At 56.4% G+C, this 19,350-nt stretch overlaps 1 protein-coding gene across 1 annotated transcript in view; it reads left to right on the top strand.

Annotated features, from left to right (window-relative positions):
- LOC144729269 (plasma membrane calcium-transporting ATPase 2-like) overlaps window positions 1–19,350 on the top strand; it is a 231,618-nt gene that overhangs the window by 103,179 nt on the left and 109,089 nt on the right. The window contains exons 4-7 of the mRNA XM_078609397.1: window positions 1,887–2,084; window positions 3,722–3,979; window positions 4,638–4,763; window positions 5,206–5,337. Coding sequence (XP_078465523.1) covers window positions 1,887–2,084; window positions 3,722–3,979; window positions 4,638–4,763; window positions 5,206–5,337 — 714 coding nt within the window. The remainder of the gene's footprint in view (window positions 1–1,886; window positions 2,085–3,721; window positions 3,980–4,637; window positions 4,764–5,205; window positions 5,338–19,350) is intronic.

Genomic DNA, 19,350 nt, shown 5'->3' with positions numbered 1-19,350 from the left:
TTACTCATAAAACTGTTTATGTAACGTGAAGTTACAGAAGCATGCTTCAAAGGGGAGGGCCTGGCACGGCTGGGCCCCGGATCCGCCTTGAGGAGCGAGCCTTCTGCCCCGTGCCCCGACTGCACATCTGTGAAAAAGAGCTTGCTAGCTCATCGGATTTCCCCCTCCAGTCTAAGTAAAGATTCTGATTCTGTGAGCGCTCGATGGGACGGAGCCGTGGTTGCTGTCTGCCGAGAGAGCGGTCCGTCCGCAGGGGCCCGCAGTGCCGGCCGTCACCTCGGGCCAGCGCAGACTTTTCGGTCACGGCTGTGAAAACACAGCTGGGTGGAGTGGGCATCACGAGATGATGACGACGATGACGATGTCGGAGATGATGATGACGACGAGTCGCGCCCTCTTCATGCTGGGTTATCGCGGAGCGCGCCACATGAGCGTCACTCTGCCCCAGTCGAGGTGGTAAAGAGACCCCAGGAAAAGATAACATCAGCTAAGATTTGAAAATCCACAGATATATTTAACAACGGTATTCTTAGCCATAGTAAAATCATTCATCTGCTTTGGCGCAACAACCTCATCTGGGCTGTCATGGAATGTAATGGTAGGTTTTTACCCTTTTAACTGGTACAAAACTGACACCTTTATTCAAGGCATCATGTTTGCAATGACCACAACACAAGTAGTCAATAAAGCAAACAAAAAGAAGCAACTCTGATAAGGATAATAATATGCACTGTCCTTGAAGTTGATTGGCCCACACCCGAGACGGCTTTCTTTAGAGCCTAGTCCCCATTGGTGTAGGGCCAGATGACACCTACACCAATGGGGACTAGGCTCTAAAGAAAGCCGTCTCGGGTGTGGGCCAATCAACTTCAAGGACAGTGCATATTATTATCCTTATTATCCTTATCAGAGTTGCTTCTTTTTGTTTGCTTTATTGACTACTTGTGTTGTGGTCATTGCAAACATGATGCCTTGAATAAAGGTGTCAGTTTTGTACCAGTTAAAAGGGTAAAAACCTACCATTATATTTTGCCACTGGTAAAAGAGATCTCATAGTGTCATGGAATGGTCGTGTTATTCATCTGGCTTAGGAGGCATCGAAGAAGCTTGGTTTTTTGTTCCATGCCAAATCTTCTTTAACTCCGAACAATTAATTCTGCCACACAGAGCACACATTTTGTGTGGTGTTGGAATCCTGCTGCTGCTGCTGCTGTCATTTCTGGAGTGGTGCACCCAGTCCCTACCCCACTGCACCGGATAGAATTCAGAGAAAGCAACGGTCAGGATGATTGATGATCCAGCGCTAATTCCCTCCAGTCACTTGTACCCAGTCACCTCGTGTTCACTCTTCTCTCGCTACTACCGTGGTTGGACTCCTCAAGCAGATTGTTTAACCACTGCCACTACAGGTTACAACAACTCACCCACTTATTCACCCACCCACTCACTTCACTCACTCACCCACCCTTTCACTCACCCACTCACCACACAACAGGTCACCTCACTTGTCTCTCTGCTTCTTCCCTCGCACCGCTTCACTCTGGAATCCCCTCCCCCCTCATCGCCTGTTTTCCCCAAGCTCTTATAATCATATTGATAACAGTAACCCTGCTCAATTCAGTAAACGTGTCGCCTCTTGTGCATTAAACGCTTTGAAGGTGCCGTTTGTTGCTGGCTGCTTGGCACTTTGGGTTGAGCGACTTTGCTTCAAACAATCAGACAAAAGCCGCCAATGTCCGTCGTGCGTCGTGCTTGTGAGCGGCAAGCGCGTACGGGCCGTGCCGCCGGGCACTGCGTCGGCGTCGCCCAGCTGGCGCGTCCCTCCACCCCTGCAGTCCCCGTGGGTGACGTCGCCACACCATCTTCTCCCCCCCCCCCCTCCGCAGGGCTGAGCGGGAGTTCCTCGGACCTGGACATCAGGATATCGGTGTTCGGCCAGAACTTCATCCCTCCCAAGAAAGCCAAGACCTTCCTGCAGTTAGTGTGGGAGGCCCTGCAGGACGTGACGCTCATCATCCTGGAAGTGGCGGCTCTCATCTCGCTGGGCCTCTCCTTCTACCACCCCCCCGGGGGTGACAATGAAGGTCAGTGAGTGGGGCGGTAGGGGGGGAGGGGTCCTGGGAGGGGGGGGCCTGGGAGGGGGGGGGGGGTCTGGGAGGAGGGGGGCTCCACGGCCGCCAGTAGCCACCCGGGCGGCCCCCAGCTTCGCGAGCGGGAACATGAAGCGCTGCTTCGTCATGTTTTCACATCGCCTCGTGGTGGCGAGATGTTAACTACCTCGCCTGGTATGCAGGAGTGCGTGGGTTCAATCCTGGACCCTGCGAGATGTTAACTACCTCGCCTGGTATGCAGGAGGTCGTGGGTTCAATCCCGGACCCTGCGAGATGTTGACTACCTTGCCTGGTATGCGGGAGGTCGTGGGTTCGTTCCTGACCCCGACGCCTATATATTTGGAGTTTGCGGTGTTATCTCCCCGTGGTCGCGTGGATTCTTTTTCCGGGCCCTCCTGTTTTTCCCCTCAGATTTAGAATCAACATCACGCGTTTAGAGTGTTTGACTGCTGTAACTTTACAAGTGACGAGCCACTTCGTTGAGCTATCATTTGTGGTTAGGTCGCTTCTGAAAAAGAGCGACACAGCTCAGTGATTTCGCCGTAACTGTACGTGGGGCTCCGCGCGGAAATGTTTCGATGGGCGTGCTTGAAGCCTCGTTCCGTTTTTTGGGATCATAGCGACGACGGCCTCCGGCGGGGCCAGAATTAACACGACCAATTATAGAGGCGGAGTTGGAGTGTTTTTGGAAATCTGAGCTTAGTCATGAGAATGGAACTCAAGCGATGTGCCTAGAGAGGAGAGTTTTGCGATCGGTGCGTACTGCCCGCCATGACAAGTTGTTCAGAAACACGGTCACTCACGAAAAATATCGGACAATAATGCAAGAGTGCTCCAAGAAGCATCGAGCAATGTATACAGACGGTCCCCGACTTACAATATTTCGATCCTACGATGGCGATAGCGATATGACAAAATTGTAAAATATTTAAAATTTCGCGCGGTACGCAAACGCAGCAGCGTACGAGGTACGATACTGTACGTTGGGACACTGTGCAATATAGTATTGTAATTAATAAATACATACAGTATATAGTTTATACAGTACGCTACTGTAAATTGGTCTGTTTTGCTAAATTATCACCATTCCTTAAGACTCCTGGGTAGACCAGGCCATCTTCGATTTACGATATTTTTGACTTACGATGGGGTCGTCGTAACGCATCTCCATCGTAAGTAGAGGATTACCTCTATTCAGAATTACAAAGCTACAGGCAGAGGGAAATGTGATTAGGGAACGCACGCAGGTGAATGACATTGTTCAAATTGTGAAGAAAAGGCGAGTGCGCTTGTGCAGGTCACCTCTAGAAGGGACGATGACCGATGGCCAAGGAATGAAACGCGTCCGAGAGAGCGTCTGCTGAGGAGATGGAGCGATGAAATAATTCACGTGCAGGTGCTGGCTGCATCGCTGCATCGCAGGGTGGTGTGAGTTGGCAGAGGCTTGGGGAGGCCTTCAGCAGTGGATTGATCGCGGTTGATGACGACGAGCGTGGACATGGGAACGGCTGCAGCCCATGTGACGGTGACGAGGGTGGTGAAGGGACGCTTGATGACGCGCGGTGATGTGGTGCGACCCCCCCTTGTCGTTGTTGCTGTTCTTTGTGCAGTGTGTGGCAGCGCGGCAGGCGGCGTGGAGGACGAGGGTGAGGCGGAAGCCGGCTGGATCGAGGGGGCCGCCATCCTGCTGTCCGTCATCTGCGTGGTGGTGGTCACCGCCTTCAACGACTGGAGCAAGGAGAAGCAATTCCGTGGGCTGCAGAGCCGCATCGAGCAGGAGCAGACATTTTCGGTGATCCGAGGTGGCCAAGTCATCCAGATACCCGTGGCCGAGATCGTGGTCGGGGACATCGCGCAGGTCAAATACGGTTAGTCGCTCTATTGGGTATCCACGCCACGCTCTGCCGAGCGCCACAGACGTGAATGCCAGCGGGGGGCATCACGCGGCCCCCCCAAAGTATCTCAAGACTCCAATTGTGTTGCGCATTTCCCGGTGCTTATTTTACAAATCAGAGTTGCGTGCGTGCTGACCCATGTTCAGCATTTTCGTGCTTTTCGGACCCCTCGTGTTCTCTGTCGTATAATATTGGTGGTTTTTTGTCACTGGTAACTGTTTGCTCTTTCCGTGCACCACCCATTGCATTATTTATCGCGGTGATATCTTGACAATCTTGATGATCCGTATTCGTTTTTGGGTTGCGCCACATGGTAGCTGTTTTGTGCCAAAAATGTATCATTAAACTTCCACCACCCGACAAAGCTGTCGTGCAAATTGAAGGGGAGCCCCGGAGTGCGACTGTGGAGTCGCTGACCAAGACCACGGCGGACGTTATGAACCACTTGCCGACGTCACGCACTCAGCGATGGAAGTAGTAGCAGCAGCAGATGGATCCTCACCTGAAGCTGCTTTGTGACCTTTTAACTTGCATACAGATCTTGAAGTTGCTAATCCCTAAGCCGTACGCAAGAAGGAGCATCGGCCGAGTTCAGAGTTGTGACGCGAGCGACCGCGTGTTCTGTCTGCAGGGGACCTGCTCCCGGCCGACGGTGTGCTCATCCAGAGCAACGACCTCAAGATCGACGAGAGCTCCTTGACGGGCGAGTCGGACCACGTGCGCAAAACCATTGACCGCGACCCCATGCTCCTCTCAGGTTTGCCTCGTCTCCGCGTCGTCGTGTCGCCCGCATGCCGCTCGCGCGCACATCGCCCCGCAGGTCACGACGCGTCACGCTCCTTCCCCCGCGTGGCTCCGCTCTGCAGTTCCCTCCTGTCGTCTCTTTTCTTCTCCCAAGCTCGTATGACAAAAATAACAACAATAATGATAATGGTGAACTCGCTCGCTTCAATAAATGCATTAAGCTCGTTTCTGTAAAATCTTTGATCGTGCTCTTTCTTGCCGGCCGCTTGACGTTTATGGCCCTTTGGACCCTGTGCTCAGAAACTGTCGTTGAAACAAAAATGTAAATCCTGCAGCACCACACGCCCCACCCCTTTTTGCGAGCCACTGGCATCGACCGAAGAACCGGACGCGGCGGTCCAGCCGTGTTTAGCCGCGTGCGCACTCGTGCGCTCCTCTGCTCCGCGCGTGTCCAGGGACCCACGTGATGGAGGGCTCCGGACGGATGCTCGTCACGGCCATCGGCATCAACTCCCAGACGGGTATCATCTTCACGCTGCTGGGCGCCGGCGGGGAGGAGGAAGAGAAGGAGAAGAAGGAGAAGAAAGGTACGGATGAAGTGCTTCGCCGAGGTTTAGCAAAAACCCCGTCCCGGATTTTTTCGCAACCCGGCACCGCGGCGTTACGTCCCGATGATGGGACGAGGGTCCCCCGAGCTCGAAGCTTCACCAAAGAGTCGCGTGGCACCGGGAACCCGGCACCCGCAGGTTTGGTAGAATAATCACCGGCGTCAGTGTGCAGAAAATAAGGCAAGGCACTATCCCTCGCTCCCACGGTTGTCCCTCCACGTCAGCCACACGGCCGCCTGGGAGCGTGTTATTTCATTCGCATTTTGTCTGACACACGCAAACTCAGGACCGGTTTGAGCATTCATTGTGTCTCGTCAGCAGAGTCAGGCTTGCTTCAACCAACGCTGGTGAACTGCAAGATGTGTATAATTAGGCCCCCTCCCTCTCTCTGTGTTAGATTGGGGACGAGGTTCAAAAAGAGCAAAACGTTACTTTGATTTCTCTCTCGGGAGTTGATCTCTCACCCTTCTCCTGGATGGCGTTCTTTCAAGACACAAATCGCACCATGCACTTACTCGTTTCGACAACACCGAGCGTGGTCAAGCACCGAAGATCGATCCTCACCGTCACTGTCGGTGCTGTCTCGTCTCATGGACAGTAACGCGCACCACAAATACAAAAACCCCCCATATAGTCTTAACGGACTGTTGGGGCAAGTGCTGTTAGCGAGCTGCACCTGTCAAGGCCGGCACGGCACACGAGGGGGTGAGTTGCCAGCACCACGCCCGGGCCTCCTTTAGTGGCGATCTTATTACACACCGCACCAGGTACTCATTTTAGGCAGAGTAAATCTAGGGGAGACCCAGGACCAGTTCAGATAACCGTCACTGGTATTGGCTATGAGCGGGAATCGAACTCGGGTGGCCGGGTTCGTGGTGCAATGCGCTAACCGCTCGCCACACACCCCCACACAGACGAACAGACAGGTACACACCCACACATACACGATCACTATTACGTTATGGGAAGACGGTTCTGTGGTCAGACGACGCATTGCGCGGGTAATTTTGTATTGAATTATTTTTGTTTACGCACATATCTTACTGCAGTCCTAATGGTCTAACAGTAGATGTGCTTCTTTAAATGTTAATCCAAACATAAACGACAAAAAAAATGTTTAGTTTGATATAACTATTTCTCGATTCTATAGAGAGAGCCTCAGCTTTTAATTATTTGGTAGCCGAATTGTGAAGGTGGCACTTGATGTGGAGGATGGAGATGCAGAGAGTTGCAGAGAGATGGGTGAGTGTGAGTGAGTGTGTTAGTGAGTGTGTGTGTAAGTGAGCGTGTGAGTGAGTGTAAGTGAGTGTGTGAGTGTGTAAGTGAGTGAGTGTGTGTAAGTGTGTGACTGAATATGTAAGTGAGTGTGTGAGTGTGTAAGTGAGTGAGTGTGTTTAAGTGTGATAGTGAGTATGTGAGTGTGTGAGTGTGAGTGTGTGTAAGTAAGTAAGTGTGTGAGTGAGTGTGTGAGTGAGTGTGTGAGTAAGTGTGTGTAAGTGAGTAAGTGTATGTGAGTGAGCCAAACCCCATTTGGCGGAGCCAGGAGACTGAATCCTTACCCTCGAAGCTCCTCCAGAAACAACAAAAAGCCACTACGTGTGGCCACGTGGAATGTTCGAACGCTCACTGCGGAGGAGAGGCTGCCACTCCTCTGTCGGGAGCTGGACCAGTACCGCCTGGATCTCTGTGGTATTCAGGAGGTTCGGTGGACCGGCTCTGGCTCCTGCCACCATGAGGGGTGGACAGTCCTCTACTCGGGGCAGGAGACTGCCAAACAACATGGAGTGGCTCTTCTTCTGAACAAAAGAATGAAGGGGGCGTGGGAGCGTGGCGGTGAGTTGTGGGAAGCTGTAAGCCCCAGGCTACTTTGGGCTCACCTTCCCATCAACCAGAGGTGAGGAGTGGTGGTCGTAGTTACTTATGCCCCCACCGAAGACGAACATCCATGGAGGGATTGCGGCAAGGCTGATGAGTCAGATGCCTTTTATGACCTCCTGTCATAGGTGCTAGCTAAAGTGGCCCCTCGGGATAGAGTCATCTTGTTGGGCGACTTCAATGCCCGAGTTGGTCATGATGCTGGCACCTGGTCTGGAGTGATTGGAAGGCATGGGCCAGATCAGTTAAATAACAATGGTAGGAGGCTGATAGATTTTTGTGCAGTTTATGGGCTTGTAATTACCAACACGCTGTTCCGGCATCGGCGCATCCACACAACATCATGGATGTATGCCGGGTCCAAGCAAGAACATCTGTTGGACTACATAGTGACGGAAAGCGGATGCGGAGCCCATGTCCTTGACACCAGGACCTACCATGGAGCTAATCTGCACACTGACCATCGACTTGTCATCTGTAAGATGCGCCTGCCATTCTTCCACTCCGGTGGTGGGTGGACACCCAGGACCTCATTCAAACCCAAAGTGGCATGGTCTAAGCTAGCTGATGAAAGTTCTAAGTGAGAATTTCATCATCGCTTGCAGATGGGGTTGGCAGCGTCACCCACTCCTCCTAATGTCGAGGGGAAATGCGCGAGGTTTAGGACTGTGGCTCATGCAGCTGCAATGGCGGCTTTGGGTAGATGGTCCAGACCTCCCCAGAGACCCTGGCTGACAGAGGAGGTGTCCAGGCTGGCTGAGAAAAAGTGACAGGCCCACTCTCATCGTCTACAGCATCCCACATCAGAGAATGAGGAGGTTTACCGCAGCCTTCGTTCGGAGGTTCGGAGAGCCGTGAGGCGCTGCAAGGAGGGGTGGTAGTCGCAGGTTGCTGAGGAGATGGAGTCTGCCTCAATGGCCCGCGACCAAAAATCGCTCTTTAACTCCATCAAAAAAGTAACCTGCAGCGCCACACCTATTACCGTCATTAGGGGAAATAACATTGATCCAATCTCTCACACCCAGGAACAGGTTTGCAACTTTTCTGAGCATTTCTGTGAGGTCCTGGGAGAGGGGAAATCCCTCAGCCTGGAAAACATTGTGGGACAAAGTGGGGATGACCCTGCTGAGGCTGCGGTGCCACAAATATTAGAAGAAGTCACCCCCTGTGAGTGGCTGGCTGAGGTGCCATCTGTTGAGGAAGTACTGAAGGCGATCCAGAGTCTGAGACCAGGAAAGGCACCGGGCAGAGATGATCTCCCAACCCTAGTGAAATGCAGCGGGTGTTCGACATTCACGTGGCTTCAACGTGCACGTAGCCTGGCACAAGCGTCGTGGTGACGTCACCGCCACTTAGTGGCGAATGGCGGTTGTTGTGTGAGTGAGTATGTGAGTGAGTGAGTATGAGTGTGTGAGTATGTCTGACCAACGGGGACATTCCGGGGGGCGGGGGGGATTCTCCCCTCTATGAGAAACTAAAATCACATGAGTGGGTTTCCTGGCCAGAAACAAATGATGTTCTTTTTTGACAAGCTACAAATTTCTCGTCACTTCACCCTCTGCTGGTTATTGATTTTTGTGAAATTAATGAACACTGCACTCCGCTCGCTTGAGCAGCAATGATGATTAAATTGGCTATTGATTAAATTGTACCTGATTATAAACCTGAAATAGCTTCGATTCGATATTTCACTCGGCATTTATGTTTTTTTCTAGACCAAAAGCATTTCATCCATTATAAAGACCTTTCTGATAACTCTGGCTCTATTTTGGCTTGGAGGAGAAAATTGCTTTGGGCATGCACAACGGTGTTGATCATTTTGCTGTGCCTACAGGTAAATAAATCCTCGCGCTTTCTTGCTGCGACTCAAAGTTATTTTTGTCACGCATTCCAAGGCAAATACAAATTTTTCTCAAAAATCTTTTAATAATTTGCCCGCTCAATATTGGATTACAGTTGTTGCGAGTAATTACTGTGCGTAATCATTATGGATGTTTTTGGTCGGAGAGCCATGATGCCAAGGCTGGGCACTTGGCATTCTTTTCAGAAACAGTTTAGGAGGAGCCAGAGGGAGACCTCAGGTCAGGAGGAGCCAGAGGGAGACCTCAGGTCAGGAGGAGCCAGAGGGAGACCTCAGGTCAGGATGAGCCAGAGGGAGACCTCAGGTCAGGATGAGCCAGAGGGAGACCTCATGTCAATAGGAGCCAGAGGGAGACCTCAGGTCAGGATGAGCCAGAGGGAGACCTCAGGTCAGGATGAGCCAGAGGGAGACCTCAGGTCAACAGGAGCCAGAGGGACACCTCAGGTCAGGAGGAGCCAGAGGGAGACCTCAGGTCAACAGGAGCCAGAGAGAGACCTCAGGTCAGGATGAGCCAGAGGGAGACCTCAGGTCAGGATGAGCCAGAGGGAGACCTCAGGTCAGGATGAGCCAGAGTGAGACCTCAGGTCAGGAGGAGCCAGAGTGAGACCTCAGGTCAAGAGGAGCCAGAGAGAGACTTCAGGTCAGGATGAGCCAGAGGGAGACGTCAGGTCAGGATGAGCCAGAGTGAGACCTCAGGTCAACAGGAGCCAGAGGGAGACTTCAGATCAGGAGGAGCCAGAGGGAGACCTCAGGTCAAGAGGAGCCAGAGGGAGACCTCAGGTCAGCAGGAGCCAGAGGGAGACCTCAGGTCAGGAGGAGCCAGAGGGAGACCTCAGGTCAGGAGGAGCCAGAGGGAGACCTCAGGTCAGGAGGAGCCAGAAGGAGACCTCAGGTCAGGAAGAACCAGAGGGAGACCTCAGGTCAGGAGGAACCAGAGGGAGACCTCAGGTCAGGAGGAACCAGAGGGAGACCTCAGGTCAGGAGGAGCCAGAGGGAGACCTCAGGTCAACAGAGGCCAGAGAGAGGCCTCAGGTCAGGAGGAGCCAGAGGGAGACCTCAGGTCAAGATGAGCCAGAGGGAGACCTCAGGTCAGGAGGAGTCAGAGGGAGACCTCAGGTCAGGTGGAACCAGAGGGAGACCTCAGGTCAAGATGAGCCAGAGGGAGACCTCAGGTCAGGAGGAGCCAGAGGGAGACCTCAGGTCAGGAAGAACCAGAGAGAGACCTCAGGTCAGGATGAGCCAGAGGGAGACCTCAGGTCAAGAGGAGCCAGAGGGAGACCTCAGGTCAAGAGGAGCCAGAGGGAGACCTCAGGTCAGGAGGAGCCAGAGGGAGACCTCAGGTCAGGAGGAGCCAGAGGGAGACCTCAGGTCAAGAGGAGCCAGAGGGAGACCTCAGGTCAAGAGGAGCCAGAGGGAGACCTCAGGTCAGAAGGAGCCAGAGGGAGACCTCAGGTCAGGAGGAGCCAGAGGGAGACCTCAGGTCAGGAGTAGCCAGAGGGAGACCTCAGGTCAAGAGGAGCCAGAGGGAGACCTCAGGTCAAGAGGAGCCAGAGGGAGACCTCAGGTCAGCAGGAGCCAGAGGGAGACCTCAGGTCAGGAGGAGCCAGAGGGAGACCTCAGGTCAGGAGGAGCCAGAGGGAGACCTCAGGTCAGGAGGAGCCAGAGGGAGACCTCAGGTCAGGAGGAACCAGAGGGAGACCTCAGGTCAGGAGGAACCAGAGGGAGACCTCAGGTCAGGAGGAACCAGAGGGAGACCTCAGGTCAGGAGGAGCCAGAGGGAGACCTCAGGTCAACAGGAGCCAGAGAGAGACCTCAGGTCAGGAGGAGCCAGAGGGAGACCTCAGGTCAAGATGAGCCAGAGGGAGACCTCAGGTCAGGAGGAGTCAGAGGGAGACCTCAGGTCAGGTGGAACCAGAGGGAGACCTCAGGTCAAGATGAGCCAGAGGGAGACCTCAGGTCAGGAGGAGCCAGAGGGAGACCTCAGGTCAGGAAGAACCAGAGAGAGACCTCAGGTCAGGATGAGCCAGAGGGAGACCTCAGGTCAGGAGGAACCAGAGGGAGACCTCAGGTCAAGATGAGCCAGAGGGAGACCTCAGGTCAAGATGAGCCAGAGGGAGACCTCAGGTCAAGATGAGCCAGAGGGAGACCTCAGGTCAAGATGAGCCAGAGGGAGACCTCAGGTCAAGATGAACCAGAGAGAGACCTCAGGTCAGGATGAACCAGAGGGAGACCTCAGGTCAGGAGGAACCAGAGGGAGACCTCAGGTCAAGATGAGCCAGAGGGAGACCTCAGGTCAGGAGGAACCAGAGGGAGACCTCAGGTCAGGAGGAGCCAGAGGGAGACCTCAGGTCAACAGGAGCCAGAGAGAGACCTCAGGTCAGGAGGAACCAGAGGGAGACCTCAGGTCAGGAGGAGCCAGAGGGAGACCTCAGGTCAAGATGAGCCAGAGGGAGACCTCAGGTCAGGATGAGCCAGAGTGAGACCTCAGGTCAAGAGGAGCCAGAGGGAGACCTCAGGTCAGGAGGAGCCAGAGGGAGACCTCAGATCAGGAGGAGCCAGAGGGAGACCTCAGGTCAGGTGGAACCAGAGGGAGACTTCAGCTCAGGAGGAGCCAGAGTGAGACCTCAGGTCAGGAGGAACCAGAGGGAGACCTCAGGTCAGGAAGAGCCAGAGTGAGACCTCAGGTGAACAGGAGCCAGAGGGAGACCTCAGGTCAGGAGGAGCCAGAGGGAGACCTCAGATCAGGAGGAGTCAGAGGAAGACCTCAGGTCAGGTGGAACCAGAGGGAGACTTCAGCTCAGGAGGACCCATAGTGAGACCTCAGGTCAGAAGGAGCCAGAGGGAGACCTCAGATCAGGAGGAGCCAGAGGGAGACCTCAGGTCAGGAGGAGCCAGAGCGAGACCTCAGATCAGGAGGAGTCAGAGGGAGACCTCAGGTCAGGTGGAACCAGAGGGAGTCTTCAGCTCAGGAGGAGCCAGAGGGAGACCTCAGGTCAGGAGGAACCAGAGGGAGACCTCAGGTCAAGATGAGCCAGAGGGAGACCTCAGGTCAAGAGGAGCCAGAGGGAGACCTCAGGTCAAGATGAGCCAGAGGGAGACCTCAGGTCAAGAGGAGCCAGAGGGAGACCTCAGGTCAAGAGGAGCCAGAGGGAGACCTCAGGTCAGGAGGAGCCAGAGGGAGACCTCAGGTCAGGAGGAGCCAGAGGGAGACCTCAGGTCAGGAGGAGCCAGAGGGAGACCTCAGGTCAGGAGTAGCCAGAGGGAGACCTCAGGTCAAGAGGAGCCAGAGGGAGACCTCAGGTCAAGAGGAGCCAGAGGAAGACCTCAGGTCAGGTGGAACCAGAGGGAGACTTCAGCTCAGGAGAACCCAGAGTGAGACCTCAGGTCAGAAGGAGCCAGAGGGAGACCTCAGATCAGGAGGAGCCAGAGGGAGACCTCAGGTCAGGAGGAGCCAGAGGGAGACCTCAGGTCAAGATGAGCCAGAGGGAGACCTCAGGTCAGGATGAGCCAGAGTGAGACCTCAGGTGAACAGGAGCCAGAGGGAGACCTCAGGTCAGGAGGAGCCAGAGGGAGACCTCAGATCAGGAGGAGCCAGAGGGAGACCTTAGGTCAGGTGGAACCAGAGGGAGACTTCAGCTCAGGAGGAGCCAGAGTGAGACCTCAGGTCAGGAGGAACCAGAGGGAGACCTCAGGTCAGGAGGAGCCAGAGTGAGACCTCAGGTGAACAGGAGCCAGAGGGAGACCTCAGGTCAGGAGGAGCCAGAGGGAGACCTCAGATCAGGAGGAGTCAGAGGAAGACCTCAGGTCAGGTGGAACCAGAGGGAGACTTCAGCTCAGGAGGACCCAGAGTGAGACCTCAGGTCAGAAGGAGCCAGAGGGAGACCTCAGATCAGGAGGAGCCAGAGGGAGACCTCAGGTCAGGAGGAGCCAGAGGGAGACCTCAGGTCAAGATGAGCCAGAGGGAGACCTCAGGTCAAGAGGAGCCAGAGGGAGACCTCAGGTCAAGAGGAGCCAGAGGGAGACCTCAGGTCAGGTGGAGCCAGAGGGAGACCTCAGGTCAGGAGGAGCCAGAGGGAGACCTCAGGTCAGGAGTAGCTAGAGGGAGACCTCAGGTCAAGAGGAGCCAGAGGGAGACCTCAGGTCAAGAGGAGCCAGAGGGAGACCTCAGGTCAGCAAGAGCCAGAGGGAGACCTCAGGTCAGGAGGAGCCAGAGGGAGACCTCAGGTCAGGAGGAGCCAGAGGGAGACCTCAGGTCAGGAGGAGCCAGAGGGAGACCTCAGGTCAGGAGGAACCAGAGGGAGACCTCAGGTCAAGATGAGCCAGAGGGAGACCTCAGGTCAGGAGGAGCCAGAGGGAGACCTCAGGTCAAGATGAGCCAGAGGGAGACCTCAGGTCAGGAGGAACCAGAGGGAGACCTCAGGTCAAGATGAGCCAGAGGGAGACCTCAGGTCAAGAGGAGCCAGAGGGAGACCTCAGGTCAAGATGAGCCAGAGGGAGACCTCAGGTCAAGAGGAGCCAGAGGGAGACCTCAGGTCAAGAGGAGCCAGAGGGAGACCTCAGGTCAGGAGGAGCCAGAGGGAGACCTCAGGTCAGCAGGAGCCAGAGGGAGACCTCAGGTCAGGAGGAGCCAGAGGGAGACTTCAGGTCAGGAGGAGCCAGAGGGAGACCTCAGGTCAGCAGGAGCCAGAGGGAGACCTCAGGTCAGGAGGAGCCAGAGGGAGACCTCAGGTCAGGAGGAGCCAGAGGGAGACCTCAGGTCAGGAGGAGCCAGAGGGAGACCTCAGGTCAGGAGGAACCAGAGGGAGACCTCAGGTCAGGAGGAGCCAGAGTGAGACCTCAGGTGAACAGGAGCCAGAGGGAGACCTCAGGTCAGGAGGAGCCAGAGGGAGACCTCAGATCAGGAGGAGTCAGAGGAAGACCTCAGGTCAGGTGGAACCAGAGGGAGACTTCAGCTCAGGAGGACCCAGAGTGAGACCTCAGGTCAGAAGGAGCCAGAGGGAGACCTCAGATCAGGAGGAGCCAGAGGGAGACCTCAGGTCAGGAGGAGCCAGAGGGAGACCTCAGGTCAAGATGAGCCAGAGGGGGACCTCAGGTCAAGAGGAGCCAGAGGGAGACCTTAGGTCAAGAGGAGCCAGAGGGAGACCTCAGGTCAGGTGGAGCCAGAGGGAGACCTCAGGTCAGGAGGAGCCAGAGGGAGACCTCAGGTCAGGAGTAGCTAGAGGGAGACCTCAGGTCAAGAGGAGCCAGAGTGAGACCTCAGGTCAAGAGGAGCCAGAGGGAGACCTCAGGTCAGCAGGAGCCAGAGGGAGACCTCAGGTCAGGAGGAGCCAGAGGGAGACCTCAGGTCAGGAGGAGCCAGAGGGAGACCTCAGGTCAGGAGGAGCCAGAGGGAGACCTCAGGTCAGGAGGAACCAGAGGGAGACCTCAGGTCAAGATGAGCCAGAGGGAGACCTCAGGTCAAGAGGAGCCAGAGGGAGACCTCAGGTCAAGATGAGCCAGAGGGAGACCTCAGGTCAAGAGGAGCCAGAGGGAGACCTCAGGTCAAGAGGAGCCAGAGGGAGACCTCAGGTCAGGAGGAGCCAGAGGGAGACCTCAGGTCAGCAGGAGCCAGAGGGAGACCTCAGGTCAGGAGGAGCCAGAGGGAGACCTCAGGTCAGGAGGAGCCAGAGGGAGACCTCAGGTCAGCAGGAGCCAGAGGGAGACCTCAGGTCAGGAGGAGCCAGAGGGAGACCTCAGGTCAGGAGGAGCCAGAGGGAGACCTCAGGTCAGGAGGAACCAGAGGGAGACCTCAGGTCAGGAGGAACCAGAGGGAGACCTCAGGTCAGGAGGAACCAGAGGGAGACCTCAGGTCAGGATGAACCAGAGGGAGACCTCAGGTCAGGAGGAACCAGAGGGAGACCTCAGGACAAGATGAGCCAGAGGGAGACCTCAGGTCAAGATGAGCCAGAGGGAGACCTCAGGTCAAGATGAGCCAGAGGGAGACCTCAGGTCAAGATGAGCCAGAGGGAGACCTCAGGTCAAGATGAACCAGAGAGAGACCTCAGGTCAGGATGAACCAGAGGGAGACCTCAGGTCAAGATGAGCCAGAGGGAGACCTCAGGTCAGGAGGAACCAGAGGGAGACCTCAGGTCAAGATGAGCCAGAGGGAGACCTCAGGTCAGGAGGAACCAGAGGGAGACCTCAGGTCAGGAGGAGCCTGAGGGAGACCTCAGGTCAACAGGAGCCAGAGAGAGACCTCAGGTCAGGAGGAGCCAGAGGGAGACCTCAGGTCAGCAGGAGCCAGAGGGAGACCTCAGGTCAGGAGGAGCCAGAGGGAGACCTCAGGTCAGGAGGAGCCAGAGGGAGACCTCAGGTCAGGAGGAGCCAGAGGGAGACCTCAGGTCAGGAGGAACCAGAGGGAGACCTCAGGCCAGGAGGAGCCAGAGTGAGACCTCAGGTGAACAGGAGCCAGAGGGAGACCTCAGGTCAGGAGGAGCCAGATAGAGACCTCAGATCAGGAGGAGTCAGAGGAAGACCTCAGGTCAGGTGGAACCAGAGGGAGACTTCAGCTCAGGAGGACCCAGAGTGAGACCTCAGGTCAGAAGGAGCCAGAGGGAGACCTCAGATCAGGAGGAGCCAGAGGGAGACCTCAGGTCAGGAGGAGCCAGAGGGAGACCTCAGGTCAAGATGAGCCAGAGGGAGACCTCAGGTCAAGAGGAGCCAGAGGGAGACCTCAGGTCAAGAGGAGCCAGAGGGAGACCTCAGGTCAGGTGGAGCCAGAGGGAGACCTCAGGTCAGGAGGAGCCAGAGGGAGACCTCAGGTCAGGAGTAGCTAGAGGGAGACCTCAGGTCAAGAGGAGCCAGAGGGAGACCTCAGGTCAAGAGGAGCCAGAGGGAGACCTCAGGTCAGCAGGAGCCAGAGGGAGACCTCAGGTCAGGAGGAGCCAGAGGGAGACCTCAGGTCAGGAGGAGCCAGAGGGAGACCTCAGGTCAGGAGGAGCCAGAGGGAGACCTCAGGTCAGGAGGAACCAGAGGGAGACCTCAGGTCAAGATGAGCCAGAGGGAGACCTCAGGTCAAGAGGAGCCAGAGGGAGACCTCAGGTCAAGATGAGCCAGAGGGAGACCTCAGGTCAAGAGGAGCCAGAGGGAGACCTCAGGTCAAGAGGAGCCAGAGGGAGACCTCAGGTCAGGAGGAGCCAGAGGGAGACCTCAGGTCAGCAGGAGCCAGAGGGAGACCTCAGGTCAGGAGGAGCCAGAGGGAGACCTCAGGTCAGGAGGAGCCAGAGGGAGACCTCAGGTCAGCAGGAGCCAGAGGGAGACCTCAGGTCAGGAGGAGCCAGAGGGAGACCTCAGGTCAGGAGGAGCCAGAGGGAGACCTCAGGTCAGGAGGAACCAGAGGGAGACCTCAGGTCAGGAGGAACCAGAGGGAGACCTCAGGTCAGGAGGAACCAGAGGGAGACCTCAGGTCAGGATGAACCAGAGGGAGACCTCAGGTCAGGAGGAACCAGAGGGAGACCTCAGGACAAGATGAGCCAGAGGGAGACCTCAGGTCAAGATGAGCCAGAGGGAGACCTCAGGTCAAGATGAGCCAGAGGGAGACCTCAGGTCAAGATGAGCCAGAGGGAGACCTCAGGTCAAGATGAACCAGAGAGAGACCTCAGGTCAGGATGAACCAGAGGGAGACCTCAGGTCAAGATGAGCCAGAGGGAGACCTCAGGTCAGGAGGAACCAGAGGGAGACCTCAGGTCAAGATGAGCCAGAGGGAGACCTCAGGTCAGGAGGAACCAGAGGGAGACCTCAGGTCAGGAGGAGCCTGAGGGAGACCTCAGGTCAACAGGAGCCAGAGAGAGACCTCAGGTCAGGAGGAACCAGAGGGAGACCTCAGGTCAGGAGGAGCCAGAGGGAGACCTCAGGTCAAGATGAGCCAGAGTGAGACCTCAGGTGAACAGGAGTCAGAGGGAGACCTCAGGTCAGGAGGAGCCAGAGGGAGACCTCAGATCAGGAGGAGTCAGAGCGAGACCTCAGATCAGGAGGAGTCAGAGGGAGACCTCAGGTCAGGAGGAGCCAGAGCGAGACCTCAGATCAGGAGGAGCCAGAGCGAGACCTCAGATCAGGAGGAGTCAGAGGGAGACCTCAGGTCAGGTGGAACCAGAGGGAGACTTCAGGTCAAGATGAGCCAGAGGGAGACCTCAGGTCAAGAGGAGCCAGAGGGAGACCTCAGGTCAAGATGAGCCAGAGGGAGACCTCAGGTCAAGAGGAGCCAGAGGGAGACCTCAGGTCAAGAGGAGCCAGAGGGAGACCTCAGGTCAGGAGGAGCCAGAGGGAGACCTCAGGTCAGGAGGAGCCAGAGGGAGACCTCAGGTCAGGAGTAGCCAGAGGGAGACCTCAGGTCAAGAGGAGCCAGAGGGAGACCTCAGGTCAAGAGGAGCCAGAGGGAGACCTCAGGTCAGCAGGAGCCAGAGGGAGACCTCAGGTCAGGAGGAGCCAGAGGGAGACCTCAGGTCAGGAGGAGCCAGAGGGAGACCTCAGGTCAGGAGGAACCAGAGGGAGACCTCAGGTCAAGATGATCCAAAGGGAGACCTCAGGTCAAGAGGAGCCAGAGGGAGACCTCAGGTCAAGATGAGCCAGAGGGAGACCTCAGGTCAAGAGGAGCCAGAGGGAGACCTCAGGTCAAGAGGAGCCAGAGGGAGACCTCAGGTCAGGAGGAGCCAGAGGGAGACCTCAGGTCAGGAGGAGCCAGAGGGAGACCTCAGGTCAGGAGTAGCCAGAGGGAGACCTCAGGTCAAGAGGAGCCAGAGGGAGACCTCAGGTCAAGAGGAGCCAGAGGGAGACCTCAGGTCAGCAGGAGCCAGAGGGAGACTTCAGGTCAGGAGGAGCCAGAGGGAGACCTCAGGTCAAGAGGAGCCAGAGGGAGACCTCAGGTCAAGATGAGCCAGAGGGAGACCTCAGGTCAAGAGGAGCCAGAGGGAGACCTCAGGTCAAGAGGAGCCAGAGGGAGACCTCAGGTCAGGAGGAGCCAGAGGGAGACCTCAGGTCAGGAGGAGCCAGAGGGAGACCTCAGGTCAGGAGTAGCCAGAGGGAGACCTCAGGTCAAGAGTAGCCAGAGGGAGACCTCAGGTCAAGAGGAGCCAGAGGGAGACCTCAGGTCAGCAGGAGCCAGAGGGAGACCTCAGGTCAGGAGGAGCCAGAGGGAGACCTCAGGTCAGGAGGAGCCAGAGGGAGACCTCAGGTCAGGAGGAGCCAGAAGGAGACCTCAGGTCAGGAGGAACCAGAGGGAGACCTCAGGTCAGGAGGAACCAGAGGGAGACCTCAGGTCAGGAGGAACCAGAGGGAGACCTCAGGTCAGGAGGAACCAGAGGGAGACCTCAGGTCAGGAGGAGCCAGAGGGAGACCTCAGGTCAACAGAGGCCAGAGAGAGGCCTCAGGTCAGGAGGAGCCAGAGGGAGACCTCAGGTCAAGATGAGCCAGAGGGAGACCTCAGGTCAGGAGGAGTCAGAGGGAGACCTCAGGTCAGGTGGAACCAGAGGGAGACCTCAGGTCAAGATGAGCCAGAGGGAGACCTCAGGTCAGGAGGAGCCAGAGGGAGACCTCAGGTCAGGAAGAACCAGAGAGAGACCTCAGGTCAGGATGAGCCAGAGGGAGACCTCAGGTCAAGAGGAGCCAGAGGGAGACCTCAGGTCAAGAGGAGCCAGAGGGAGACCTCAGGTCAGGAGGAGCCAGAGGGAGACCTCAGGTCAGGAGGAGCCAGAGGGAGACCTCAGGTCAGGAGTAGCCAGAGGGAGACCTCAGGTCAAGAGGAGCCAGAGGGAGACCTCAGGTCAAGAGGAGCCAGAGGGAGACCTCAGGTCAGCAGGAGCCAGAGGGAGACCTCAGGTCAGGAGGAGCCAGAGGGAGACCTCAGGTCAGGAGGAGCCAGAGGGAGACCTCAGGTCAGGAGGAGCCAGAAGGAGACCTCAGGTCAGGAGGAACCAGAGGGAGACCTCAGGTCAGGAGGAACCAGAGGGAGACCTCAGGTCAGGAGGAACCAGAGGGAGACCTCAGGTCAGGAGGAGCCAGAGGGAGACCTCAGGTCAACAGAGGCCAGAGAGAGGCCTCAGGTCAGGAGGAGCCAGAGGGAGACCTCAGGTCAAGATGAGCCAGAGGGAGACCTCAGGTCAGGAGGAGTCAGAGGGAGACCTCAGGTCAGGTGGAACCAGAGGGAGACCTCAGGTCAAGATGAGCCAGAGGGAGACCTCAGGTCAGGAGGAGCCAGAGGGAGACCTCAGGTCAGGAAGAAC

The sequence above is a fragment of the Lampetra planeri genome, chromosome 32, assembly GCF_965212315.1.
Source record: "Lampetra planeri chromosome 32, kcLamPlan1.2.h2, whole genome shotgun sequence".
NCBI classification, from domain to species: Eukaryota; Metazoa; Chordata; class Hyperoartia; order Petromyzontiformes; family Petromyzontidae; genus Lampetra; species Lampetra planeri.
This window is presented reverse-complemented; position numbering and strand designations above follow the sequence as displayed.